The 14,675-nt window shown below is 35.9% G+C and overlaps 2 protein-coding genes across 3 annotated transcripts in view; one reads left to right on the top strand and one right to left on the bottom strand.

Moving 5' to 3' along the window:
* The window catches only part of LOC101888435 (protein timeless homolog), a 697,464-nt gene that overhangs the window by 608,551 nt on the left and 74,238 nt on the right, over positions 1-14,675 (bottom strand). Inside the window, exon 6 of the mRNA XM_059128021.1 lies at positions 1,260-1,383. Within this exon, the coding sequence (XP_058984004.1) occupies positions 1,260-1,383 (124 nt within the window). The remainder of the gene's footprint in view (positions 1-1,259; positions 1,384-14,675) is intronic.
* LOC131804799 (uncharacterized) lies at positions 5,327-9,027 on the top strand. 2 transcript variants are annotated; one of them, XM_059128023.1, is made up of 4 exons: positions 5,327-5,822; positions 7,900-8,274; positions 8,335-8,497; positions 8,573-9,027. In XM_059128023.1, the coding sequence occupies exons 2-4, from the start codon at positions 7,921-7,923 to the stop codon at positions 8,719-8,721; spliced, it is 666 nt and encodes a 221-aa protein (XP_058984006.1). In that variant the 5' UTR covers positions 5,327-5,822; positions 7,900-7,920; the 3' UTR covers positions 8,722-9,027. The 2 variants fall into 2 exon arrangements, with proteins under 2 accessions (XP_058984006.1, XP_058984005.1); XM_059128022.1 differs by having other exon boundaries at positions 5,328-5,822; positions 8,335-9,027.

Genomic DNA, 14,675 nt, shown 5'->3' with positions numbered 1-14,675 from the left:
GAATCCCTTCTCTATATATGGTCAGAGGGAAACCTCCACATAAGTCCAGAAGGTCTTATCGATAGAATGCCAGAAGGTCTTCTTCACATATGGCCAGAAGATCTTCTTCATAGAAGGCCAGAAGGACTCTTCCATAGAAAGCCAGAGGGTCTTCCTCATACAAGGCCAGATGGTCTTCTTCATAGTAGACCAGAAGCTCTTATTCATAGAAAGCCAGAAGGTATACTCCATAGAAGGGCAGAAGCTCCTCTCCATAGATGGTCAGAGGGTCTTTTCCACATAAGTCCAAAAGGTCTTCTTTACAGAGGGTCAGAAGGTTTTCTTCATAGATGGTCAGAAGGTCTTTTCCATAGAAATCAAAAGTTCTTCTCCATAAAAAGCCAAAAGGCTTTCTTCATAGAAGGCCAGAAGGTATCTTTCATAGAAATCCAGAAGGTCTTCTTCATAGAAGGCCAGATGGTCTTATCCATAGCAGGACATTAGGTCTCTTCCATAGAAGTCCACAAGGTCTTCTGCATAACAGGACAGAAGGACAAAGAAGACTAAATTATCTTTTCGTAGAAAAGGAGTTCTTCTCCAAAGAAGAACAGAAAGACTTCCTCACATAAAAGAGATAAGCTCTTTTTCATTGAAGACCAGAATGCCTTCTTAATAGAAGTCTCCATAAAAGACTCGAAGGTTTTTTCCATATAAGACCAGGTTCCCATGAGAAGACGAGATGAAATTTTCTACGAATAGCAAAGCATTGTTTGCAAAGAATAGCAAACGGGCGGTATTTTGCTACAGAATAGTAAAAGGTCTTTTGCTATAGAATACCAAACGGACGGTCCTTCACTATAAAATCGTAAAAAGTCAGTGTTTTGATGTAGAATAGCAAACGATCGATATTTTACTATAGAAAAGCAAACGATCAGTCTTTTGATACACAATTGCAAACGGCCGGTCTTTTGCAATATAATAGCAAACGTTCTGTCGGTATGCTATAGAATAGTTAACGATTGGTCTTTTTCTATAGAATAGCAAACGCCTGTTCTCTCCAGAATATATTCATGTGTATATGCAGTCACAGATTATATAACAAACCAGAAGAAAAAAAAACTATATAAAACTGTCATGGCAACAAATTATATTTTCTTTTTGCCACTTCTTTCCCATCCAGGCAAAGGCAACGAAGGACATACGCTTAGTAATGAATGTAATCACCTCACACAAGCATCTTCTCTAGCTGTACGTGCTCTCCTTTAGCTTCAAGTACTTACCTGTAGTGCAACATGTAAACGTTTGGCCCAGGGACGAGCTTGTTTCTTGTCGCTGACAATCATGTCCATATGATGTTGCATACGTGTCAGGACCCAATGGAAACATTGCACGCTCAGCGATTCACTAAAAGAAGGATGAAAAAATTAAAAAAAAAGTTAGCACAAAACGGTTGAATGCAAAAACGACAATGCAGGTTGAAAAATGTATGTGGAAGGGTGGAAACTTCAAAATAATTATAAAACATGAAATTAACTATAAGGAAATGTTTGCACTTAAATAAAGCTAAAGAAAATCCAAAGACAAATAAAGTCTGCACCAGAGAGAAGCAAAAACAGGAAGCATAAAAAAGTTAACGAGGCTAAGTAACAGTCATCGGGAAGAAAGAATGGTGGTTTTGTTGGCAAGTTGTAAAGGGATTAAGAACAGTGCTTTGAAGAGAGAAGTGTCATTTGTAGCATTAAACAGTAAGGAATGGACATCAAAGGATCTATGATACGCACATTCAAAAGAGGTTTTCGTAACCAATATACATTTATTTTGGGAACTTGCGAAAAGTAAATTATACCAACTATCATCCTTATTTTTACGTATTAGGCTTTAGAGTGATTAAAATTTGAAAAAAGATGGAACTAAAATACAGGGTGAGATGAAAAAACTGCAACCGACTTCAGACTGCTGTCATTTCTAAGCCACTCGACCGACAGCTGTTAAAATTATTCCACTGACAGCTCATTATATTGTTTACAAGCGTTCAAAAGCATTTTGGCGAGAATTTTCCAGAAAAATAGTTATTCGTGATGGAATTCAAGCGTGATAGTATGATTTCTTTATATTTGGCTGGAAAACCACAAGTGGCTATTGTTAGAGCTCTCCAGCATTTAAATGTGAATAAATCTTTTGTATCTCGTACCACCGCTTGTTACCGTGAGACTGGCAGCGTAGCCCGACGTGAAGGAAGTGGACGGAAGAAAACAGCAACATCAGCAGAAATGGTTCGAAAAGTAAAGAAGCGACTTGATCGAAACCCGCGTCGCAGTTTCCGAAAAATGGCTCGTGAGCTGAATATATCGTAATATTCCATTCGGCAAATATTGAGAAAACATTCGTTGTTCAACATTCGTAATTATCGACCGTGGAATCAGAATAAATGCCGAATATTATATTCTGGTTACGAAATGAGATTCCTCGATTCATTTCCAGCGCACAAAGACCACCAAAATCTCCGGATACCAATTCGTTGAACTATTGTGTCTGGAGTATTTCACAAAGCAAGGTTGGCACTAAAAAATAACAAACCATCGATCACCTCATGCAAGCGCTTCGTCGGGAATTGGCCAAAATACCGCAGAGCAACATTCGGACAGCGTGTGACGGTATCATTGGCCGTTTTAAGGCCATAATTCGTGCCAAAGGTCACCAATTCGAAACAATCTAAACTTATTCTATAATTTGATGCTATTTCCGACATTTTTTACTTTCAATTTGAGATTGTTGCAGTTTTTATACCCTCCACCATACATAGTATGGAGGTTATATTAAGTTCGTCATTCCGTTTGTAACTCATCGAAATAATCATTTTAGACCCAACAAAGTATATATATTCTTGATCAGCGTAAAATTCTAAAACGATTTAGCCCTGTCCGTCCGTCTGTTGTAATCACGCTACAGTCGAAACGAATTAAGGCAGGTCAAGTTCGAAGATAGGCTATATCGGTCCACGATATCGTATAGCCTCCATATAACGGTACCCTCCGATATTCGGTATTTTGAAGATGTTAGCCACATTTTTCAACGGAATTTTCTGAAAATCCATACAAGTTCCTTATGGCTACTTTTTACTTCGGAGGAGAATTATCTATATCGGTACACGATATCTTATATCCCCCATATAACGGTACCCCCGATATTCGGTATTTTGATGATTTTACCCACATTTTTCAACGGAATTGTGTGAAAATCCACACAAGGAGTTCCATGTGGGTATTTATACCTCGGCAGAGAATTCTTTATATAGGTTAATGATATCATATAGCACCCATATAACGGTACCCCCGATATTCGGTATTTTGATAACTTTAACCACATTTTCAAATCGTATTGTCTGAAAATCCACACAAGGAGCTCTTTGTGAGCATTTTACCCCCTGAAAGGGAATTGTCTATATAGGTCCACGATATCGTATATCCCTCATTCAGTAGTTTGATGATTTTAGGCACTTTTTCCAATGGAATTATCTGAAAATCCACACAAGGAGTTCCTTGTGAGTACTTTACACCCAGACATAGATTTGTCTTAATAGGTTCACAATATCATATATACCCCCATATATCGGCACCTACCTATATTAGATATTGTAAAGATTTAAAAAAAAATTAATGGATTTTATTTTTTTGAAAATTTCGTAATTCGTTCCAATTGGTGGAAGGTATTCAAAGTTCGGCCTGGCCGAACTTACTGCTTTTTTACTTGTTTTACCTCAACCTGTACATATTTTCAAAAACATCTCCATATCCGAATCCCAGAGACGTCAATATCAAATTTCGGGATTCCAGTTCTTCACCCTTCACTTAATACCCAATTTAGTACCACTTAGAAGAATTACAATACACCTTTCCAATACCACCTCCATATATTCACCACAGAAACCAAGCGGGACATTCTTATCAATTTTCAGAATTTCAGCTTTCCACCCAATACCAAATTTAGTACTTTTCGATTTAAATTATAGTACACATTTCCGAAACCACCTCCATATGTCCATCACAGCGACCCTAATACCAAATTTCTGTTCCAAAATTTATTCCAAATTTCTCACCATTTACAAATTGTTCTGCCAAATTTTGAAGCTCTACGTCAAATAATGTGGGCTGTATCGTGATTTCAACAGACAGACGGACAACGTCAAATCGACTTACAATTTTATGCTGTTCATGAATATATGTAGTTTATAGGGTCTACGACGAATATTTATGGGTGTTAATATACCCTCCTTTACCAGGTGGAAGGTATAAAAATATACGTTAAGGTTGTGCTAGTCTTGGAAAAATTCTTTAAAACTTCACGGTTTCATGGATGTCTTCGATAATAGTTCGGCACTCATAGTCCTCAAAAAATCTGGTTTATATATCTGATGCGGATACTTAAAACATTTGCGCTTATGGCTCTGAATAAATGTGATTTATAAAGATTCAAAATTAGCAACTTTTCTTTTCTTTGCATCTGGAGAGTTGCCTCAAAGCTGGGCGAAATTGTGGTGGTTTTCGTCCCAACGTAAATGAGACCTAATGATATTCATGAGTTCAGATCTCATATATCCTTTCACCATCGATCCTAGTGCAGAATCCTTGTCATATTTATCAGATTACCTATCAGGCAACCACTGTGCAAAATAAAAATAGGAAGAAACCCAGACTATCGCCAACGAGAACTACTAAAGTCTAAGGCTCTTGATGTCAAGCAATCATCAAAGATGTCATCATTAGTCGCATTATCATTATTGTCATCGTCATCATATGCGCTGAATACATTATGAAACAGGAATTAACGAATGACAATTTAATTAGCTACCTGGATGATAGACCCAACAGAAGAGACACGAAAAAATACCCTTTTCATGAAAATTAAAAAGAAAAAAGGTTGGGCATGTCAAATATAGCCCCCAACCACGTCATAGTTTTGCTCTCATAACGGCTCGAAGGAGTTGCAACTTTACTTGCCGCACAATAATTTGAAAGAAACTTTCGTCACATAGCCGAATAAACTTTTAAGAAAACAGGACTCATTAACGAAATTAAATTTTTTCAAGTGGAAACAGGCACAGACGCACACACACACACACAGTTAGTTATTCAGGGATACACACCACATTCACACGTTGGGATATCGTCACATATCAGTGAAACCTGTAAACTATTACTGCAGGTCTAAAGCAACAACCCAGTAAACAATTTTTTCCGACTGCTCTGATTTTAGATTTTTTTCCGAAATTTCTGACGTTTTTTTCAGAAATTTCTGATAGAAATTGGTCCGATTTTCTAAACGTTTTTTTTTAGAATTTCTGCACATTTTCCTGCGTTTTTAAGCGAAAAAAACTCGAAAAATGTACAAACGGAGAGAGTAGATTGTCTATTGCTCTGGCATATTCTCTCCCACATGTAAACGGATGGTGGTGGTTTGACACATTCTCTCCCATAGTAGTTGTTGTTGTGATCATTCATTTCAAGATCTCAACAACAACAAAGCGCAAAGCAAAAATGCTATTTGTTATTGTTATTGTGAACTGTTAGATTTTCCGTTGTAAAAATGTGCGTTTTGTTGTTGTTGTGAATCAGCCTCTTTCTCTTTCGTTCCCAAAAAATATGATGAAAAAAAATTGCAAAAACAACTACATACCGGTTTTCTGTGTGCACTGCTTTTTATTTTTAGTTCTTGTTTAGCAGTTGAAAGAGAAACGTGCTTCGGTATAGTTGAATTAAAGTGTTTACAAGAAGTGTTCAAAAAGTGAATTAAAAATTTCCAGAAGGTGTTTAAAATTAAAAAACAAACAAAATTGTTTATTACAGGTAAGAAAAAATTATAAAAATGTCACGCCGATCTATCAAAAGAAATGCAAAAAAACAGGCTCAAGAATTACTTTGCAAATTATTGAGTGAACCTCATAACGAACCATTAGGTGCCAAAGCAAGTATTCCTGGTAGCGACTCCCAAAAAGAAAATAGTATAGGGGATCATATCGCGGATGTCCAAATGTCATCTCCGGAAGAAATTATCGAAATTAAAAGTAATGATCCAAATCCTTCATTTGGAAATGCATGTTGCAAAGAAATTAGTGATGATCTCAATTCAGACCATTCAATAGAAAATGATTTCGATTCAGACAATTTAAGAGAAAGTGATTTTGACTCAGACCATTCAATAGAAAATGAAAGTGAAATAAGTTTGAGAACATTTTTATCTGATTGGTCTATAAGGCATGCAATATCGGTGAATGCTATGAATGAGCTCCTTCGAAAATTAAAATCTGTTGACCACACCTTGCCCTTAGACGTTCGCACTCTACGTGAAACGCCCAAAAATACGGATATAATGGAAATGGGTAGTGAGACATACATGCATTATGGTTTACAAAATTGCTTAACCGATTTTTTTTTCAACAAAGCGGCGAGGTTGATGACTCCAGAAATATTGTACTAAATTTTAGTATAGACGGTCTCCCTCTTTTTAAGAGCTCTAAAAAATGTCTTTGGCCGATAATGGTCAGTATTCAAAATTATGTACCGGTATTCCTCGTTGGGGTTTATATTAACGTTGATGTAAATAATAGATTAGATAAATACAACAAACCCAACGACCCAAATATTTTTTTGAAGTACTTAGTAGAAGACCTTTATAAATATCAACAAGAGGGATTTCTGTTCCGAAACCAAAGGTATAATATTCAAATAGGTAATTTCATCTGCGATGCTCCAGCCCGTGCTTTTGTGCTCAATATTAAGTCCCATTCAGGTTATTATTGCTGCTCAAAATGCATGCAAAAAGGCGACTATTTCGAGAGAAGAATGGTATTTCCACCAGAAGCCTCTGCAGTTCTTCGTACTGATGAGTCCTTCAGAAATAGAACACAACCAGAACACCATACTAAATTAGAAAATTTAGTATTAGAGACTGTTGGTGTTGGTTGCGTCTCACAATTCCCTCTTGATTATATGCACGTTGTGTGCCTCGGGGTAGTGAAGCATATGGTGAAAACCTGGATAAAATTAAAAAATCAGGATTATAGTTTGAATGGTGACCAAGTAAGTTTAATAAGCCGCCGAAACTCTAAAGTAGCTAAAGATTTCCCCTCTGAATTCAATAGAGTCCCTAGGATTCTTGATGAAATTGACAGGTGGAAAGCTTCAGAATTTCGATCTTTTCTGCTTTACAGTTCCATTGTCGTATTAAAAAATATTTTAAACAGTCGTGCCTATAAAAATTTCCTAAAGTTGCACATAGCAATTAGAATACTGTCCGACAGTAGTATTTGTAACGAATTCAATAATTATGCAGAAAACTTATTATTGGAATTCGTTGTAGAGTTAGAACAAATTTATGGTAAAATTTTTCTAACATACAACGTCCATTCATTGCTACATTTAGCTAAAGACGTTTCAAACTATGGAAAACATGATAATTTCAGCGCATTTAAATATGAAAACTATCTTTACCAACTTAAAAAGAAAGTTAAAAATGGAAAAAATATTCTCTCTCAACTTTCAAACAGACTTGTTGAGCAGAGCATTATCCTTAAAGAGAAGACCAATAACATTAACATGCCTGTACTGAAACATCCATTTGGCGAAAACCTTTACAAATGTGTTATAACTCAACATGGAAAACATTCCACAAAGCACCCAAACAATTTAATAGAGTATTGTAAAAACATTTACATCATTAGAAAGGTTAAAAAAACTAATAGTACCATCACTTTAATTTGCAATAAAGTAATCAATCTTGACATGTTTTTTGATATAGATCAAGCGTTATGTATTGCCTTGGGCATATTTCAAACACAATCCGAAACGTATTGTGATAATGATATTGAAATTTCAATATCAGACATCACCAGAAAATATAAGTTGTATGTTGATTTACTTACAGTTTTTCTACCACTATTGTAAAATGGAACCCAATAATAAACAACACTCGGAGCTACTATCCACAATACTGGCTCAAAATAAGAGCCTAATTGAACGAAACCACGCGATTAAAGCTTTATTAGAACAAAGCACAAATAAACTTCAACAAGAAGTAGAAGCTCTGAAGGCACAAAACGTTAGACAAACCGAGGAAAATTCCAAAATATACACCCACTTCACAACTGAGTTCTTTCAGTTAAAAATGACTGTAGAAAACGCCATGAAAGCAGTACAAATGAAAGGATCAGTATTTTCCGTTGAACAACTATGCTCCCCTGAAGAAGTATTAGACTTCGAAAGAAGACTGAAGGATAATTGCGAACTGAAAAACAAACTGGTAAGTTTCTAACCCACATTTCTTTAATAGGTATGTACTCAAATCAATATTTATCTACAGATTCAACGTATAAAAGCACAACCCCATGACGATATAAGGAAATTTGTTCAAGAAAATCTAAAACTAGTTTTCCAGACGGACGAAATTATCACACGATTTTCATGGAATAGTGCCAACAGAAATATACCTGTAAAAGATATGCATTACATCAAGCTTATAAGAGGTTTGTATTCGCTATTTAAGATTATGGATAAGTTAGATTACATGTACATATGTATGTACTTTAATTTTTATATAGATACAGCAATAGATCATATCCCGGGCACTGCTGCAAGTACGATAGAATTTCATATTAAGAATTTCTTTAATTCGGCTAAAGACCGCCAAAAAAAACGAAAAAGAAAAGCAGAATCGGACAAATCTGAATCGGAAAAATCTGAATCGTAAAAAATTTAAATAGTCCTGTGTATTATATTGTTTTTATTATACAGGGACTCAAAAAATTAATTGTACACTTCTAATATTTGAAAATAAACTCCAAAAAAATACTAGGGGTGTACGGATTTTTTTTTTTTGGTCACTGTACACGACACAAATTATTGAAAGACTGAATTAATTTTATTTTTGTTTTAAAAAGATACAGTGAATTACAAAAATTATATATGTATATAATAACAACAAATAATTGAATTATCTGTTATCTGTTCAACTAATAAATATAAATAATATAAATAATAATAAATTGTTTGTTTTTTAAATAAATATGTGTTTTTTTTTTCATTTTTAAGTGGTGTGACGATTTTTTAGATATTTCTTCCGAATTCTGAACGATTTCTTTCAGAAAATCGGAACTTTCTCCCGAATTCTGAGCGTTTTTTTTCAGAAAATCTGAATTTTATTCCGAATTTTCTTTCGAATTCTGACCGATTTCTTTTAGAAAATCTGAATATTCCGCCGAATTTCTAGACGAATTCTGCCCGATTTCTTTCAGAAATTCGGAGTTGTCCTCCGAATCTTTTCCGAAAATCTAATTTTTTCTCCTATTTTTTCATACAACTTTTTTTCTCCATACAACTTTCGTACCGAAATCGGAAGGAATTCGGAATCAGAATCGGACATTTTTTCAGAGATTCTGACAGAAATCGGACCGAATTCGGCAAAAATTGTTTACTGGGAAGGATCTTAGAGGGATTTCCAGGAAAAATCAACCAAGAATGAAGAAGGCGACGACATTGTTAATGACAACAACAACAACAACTACCACACCAACAATATCGTTAACATGAAAAACAACAACACACATAAAAGGACAAGAAAAGACTTTTCAGTCCGTCAGTCAGTCAGTCAGTCACATGGGAAGTCTAACGTTTACAAAACGTAAGGATATCCTTCCTTGTTGAGCACACAAAAAATCCACACAGATCCAGGCTCACACACACACACTCCCGTTTGATTCCTTTTGACTTGTGAAAAGTGAATCCATGTAACCAGGATGTATGTATGGCTGCTTTTGAGATGGTTGAGTTGAAAAGGGAATTTTTAATTGGATTTAATTTTCAATAGAATTAAGACAAAAAATACTCACACAAACACGTCCCAAATACTTGAAAATAAAACGAAGGTAAATGACCGTGTTAAAGGACACTCAGTGAAATAAAAACCCCATTCGCAAATAATTCAGATCAAATGGCTTGAGGACGGATGGAAGGACGAACGAAATCGACAAGGTATTTCGTCTTAAGGGGAAAAATTTTGGGCGGAATTTATTATCATGGAGGATTCGTGTACAAGGAATGCATTTCACTGAAGAATGCCAAGGAGATACTTCATAAATATTTTGGGGCATACTTATCAGCAATGAATAGCTAATCAATCAGGTGAACTCAAAGAATTTTGTAAAATTATTGCGGTGGCAGAAAATAGAAATTAATTGAAGCATGAACAGGTGTGACTATGTGATTTGGAATACAACTGAATGTAAGTAACGGGTACATACAGGGTGAGATGGAAAAACTGCAACAAACTTCAGACTGCTGTCATTTCTAAACCACTCGTCCGACAGCTGTTAAATTATTCTAGTGACAGCTCATTAAATTGTTTACAAGCGTACAAAAGCATTTTGGTGAGAAATTTTCAGAAAAAAGTTCTTCGTGATGGAATTCAAGCGTGATGGTGTGATTTCTTTATATTTGGCTGGAAAACCACAAGTGGCTATCGTTAGAGCACTCCAGCATTTAAATGTAAATAAACTTCTTGTGTATCGTACCATCGCTCGTCACCGTGATACTGGTAGCGTAGCCCGACGTCAAGGAATTGGACGGAAGAAAACAGCAACATCAGCAGAAATGGTTCGAAAAGTAAAGAAGCGACTGGATCGAAACCCGCGTCGTAGTGGCCGAAAAATGACTCGTGAGCAGAACATATCCCAATATTCCATTCGGCAAATATTGAACAATGAGCTCGGGGTAAAGCCATTGAAATTCCAAAAAGTCCACGAACTTACACCGCAACAGAAAGAAAATTGACTCAAAAGAGCTAAAGAGTTGCTTCGCTTGGCCGGAAGTGGTGAACTGCCGAATTTGGTTTTCTCCGATGAGAAAACATTTGTTGTCCAGCAGTTTGTAAACAAACACAAATTATCGTGTTTACTTGCCAAAGAGGTGCACATTGAAAATGTGCATGTTCTAAAGCGCCGACCATGGTGATGGTGTGGGCCGCCATAACCGTGGCATCAGAATAATTGTCGAATATTATCGCGAAAATATTCTGGAGGGTGTATTAAAGCCTTGGGCACGCAGACATTTTGGCCGCAGACCTTGGACATTCCAACAGGACTCAGCACCATGGCACTCAGCACGCGCCACCCAAGAATGATTACAAAATGAGGTTCCTCGCTTCATTTCCAGCGCACAATGGCCACCAAAATCTCCGGATACCAATCCGTTGGATCATTGTGTTTGGAATATTTTGGAAAGCAAGGTTGGACCTAAAAAAGACCAAAGTGTCGATCACCTCAATCAAGCAAGCGTTTCGCCAGGAATGTGCCAAAATACTTCAAAGCAATATTCGGGCAGCGTGTGACGGTTTCATGACCGTTTGAAGGCCACAAATCGTGCCAAAGGTGACCAATTCGAACAAATCTAAACTTATTCTAAAATCTGATGCTATTTTCGACATGTTTTGTTTTCATTCAATAAAATTTAAAAAAAATGTAAAAAATATACCAATTATAGATCGAGTCGATAATCATTTATAAGTTTTCTGTCAAAATCCGTGATTACAGTGCTGAAATCCCTGACGAAACATTCATTCTAAAGGCCAAAATTTTTTACGACGTATTTAACGACACTTTCAACAAGCTAAAGTTAATGCTTATAATAACAAGTAAAAAAACATTAAGTTCGGCCGGGCCAAACTTTTAATACCCTCCACCTTAGGGTAAAAGAAACATTAGAAGAAATGTGGCAAGAACCATTAAAATGCCGAATATCGGGAGGTACCGTTATATGGGGGCTACACCAAAACGTGGACCTATAATTATATACCTATAATTTCGCTACACAAACTAGGACCCATTAGGACCCACAAATACCAATTTTTAGACAAATCAGTGAAAAAATGTGGAAAAAACCATAAAAATACCGAATATCGGGAGGTACCGTTATATGGGGGCTATACCAAAACATGGACCCTTACATGCAATTTTTCGCCACCGGAGCTGGAAACCATTATGACCCACAAATACCAATTTTTAGACAAATCCGTGAAAAAGTGTGGCAAAAAAAACTAAAATACCGAATATCGGGAGGTACCTTTATATGGGGGCTATACCACAACGTGGACCTATACATGCAATGTTTTGCCACACGCTCAGAGACCCGTTATGACCTACAAATACCAATTTCCAGACAAATCCGTGAAAATTGTGGCATAAATCATCAAAATACCGAATATCGGGAGGTACCGTTATATGTGGACTATACCAGAACGTGGACCGATATATCTCATTTTCAATACCAATCATCCTAGACACAATGCAAATAGCTCTGCTAAATTTTGACGCTCTTCGTCAAATAATGTGGGCTGTATCGTGATTTCAACAGACAGGCAGACGGACAGACAGACAGACGGACAGACAGACAGACGGACAGACAGACAGACAGACGGACAGACAGTCAGACGGACAGACAGACAGACGGACATCGTTAAATCGACTTAGAATTTTATGCTGATTATGAATATATACACTTTATGGGGTCTAAGACGAATATTTAAGGATGTTACAAACGGAATGACAAAGATAATATACCCTCCTTTCCAAGGTGGAGGGTATAAATATATTGAAATGTGTAAAATTTAAAGAAAACCAGAAATCTATTACCAATTTTATGGAAATAATTGTTAATCAATTCAATAATTGCCAATAAAAACTTGCAACTTTTGTGGGGGCGGTACGAGAAGAAGTGAGGCGATAAACTCCATATTCACGTCAGATCTCTGGCTGAGAGAAATATTTAAAACCGTTGGCTTGTATCGCAAATAATGAGTGATATAAGTATTTCAAGTTGTGATCCTTTGTAGGGTAGCTACCAGAAAGGTAGGGCTGATATCTTCATCTTGTGTTATATTGGGATTTGTGAAATCTGAAGATAAGCGGAAGTTTAATTTAATTTGAAGATCATCTGATGCTTATTTCGCATGTTATGAGATATATGATTATTCAAAATTTTGAACTGTTGTGGGGGAGGTACCAGAGGGAGTGAACCGATATATTTAATGTTCACACCAAATCCTGTGTTGGTAGAAATGTTGAGATATGACGAGTTTGAGAAGTAGCGGATGCTCATTTCGTGTTTTATGAGCTTCATGATTATTCAAAATTTTGACGCGTTGTAAGGGAAGAGGTATCACAAAGAGTAGACCGATATATTCCATCTCCATACTGGGTTCTGTGTTGGTAGAAATATTGAGATGTGCGAAATTTGAAGAGAATCGGAATCATTTTATATAAAACATAGGAAATTCCATAAGAGTTATAATTTTTCAAAATTTTGACCCTTTCGTACTAATGCAAATATTAGAATTTGAAAAGTTTGCACAAAGTTGGAAGATAATTTCTTGTTATATTCGGTAAATTAAATTTTTTGTTAATTTTGATCTTTTGTGGGGGAGGCACCAGAAGGAGTCGACCGATATTGCCCATTCCTCAAGTCTAAGTCGGTCTAATTTTGACAACAATATTACGATGTAGCAAATCGGATACAAGCACAAACCAGCCAGCCAGACAGAAATTTTTTTTGAAAATTTTTAAGTTTCTTGAAAATGGTGGCTTAGCTTATTTTTTTACTTCTTTTAAGGACATAACATTTTTTTAATTATTAAAAGTCGATCAGAGTCATTTATTAATATTAAAATCTGTCAGTCCTTTAAAACCCGAACTCCTTAAAAATGTGTAAAATGACGACCAGACTCCTTTGATAATTCTAAAAATCATTTAGTCATTAAAAAGAATTCCTAAAAATGCACGATGATCGCTTGATCTTTCTTTAGAAATCCTCGATAATGGCTCCACTCCACTATATTATCTCCGGTGTTAAGAAAACCAATATCTTTCAAATTCATGAATTGAGTCTGAAAAAAAATATTGCAACAATGTTCGCCCAGCACTAACTAACAATGTCTTCAATAGTTTGCCAAATTTTTGTTAGTTCAAACTTGCCACATAGAGTGTTGAGAAAATCCCACAACAACAGCAATAATTTTGCAATCTTTTGCACTTAATAAACTTTCGAAGATTTTTTTTTTCAAAAAAAAAAAAAATACAACCCGTGCTTCGCCAACATTGTCGTCTGTCAATCAGTTTTATTTTCTCAAGTGTTTCTTATCCCATCAATCTGCGCAAGAAAATCCCAGAAAATGTATTTATTCAAGTAATAAAATTTGCCAAATTCAGTTTATTTCGCTTTTAACAAAGAAAACTTGGAGAGAGAGACATTGTTTAAATATCATCTGCAAGAAGGCATTATTGGTGCATGGCATAGCAAGGAAAAGTGCAATAAAAGTGGGTGGGCGTGGGGAGTTCATTGTCTGTGAATGGCAGAGGAAAATTGAAGCAGAATTTGAAACTTAAACAAAAACCTCCAAAAAATTAAGTGAACAATAACAATACCACAGAAAATACCAACAAGTAAAAAAGCTGTAAGCTCGGCCGGGCCGAACTTTGAATACCCTCCACCATTTGGAACAAATTTGGCAATTTTCAAGTTAAAAAAAAATCCGATAAAAATTCTGTTAAAATCTTAAAAATACCAATTGTAGCCGTCGTATAAGAGTCTAAACGACGACGTGGACCTACATAGGCAACTTTTGTCATAAGCCATTACAATACAGGGTTGCCCATA

Source organism: Musca domestica, unplaced genomic scaffold (assembly GCF_030504385.1).
Source record: "Musca domestica strain aabys unplaced genomic scaffold, Musca_domestica.polishedcontigs.V.1.1 49, whole genome shotgun sequence".
NCBI lineage: Eukaryota > Metazoa > Arthropoda > Insecta > Diptera > Muscidae > Musca > Musca domestica.
The sequence above is the reverse complement of the archived record's forward strand: the minus strand, read 5'-3'. Positions and strand labels throughout refer to the sequence as shown.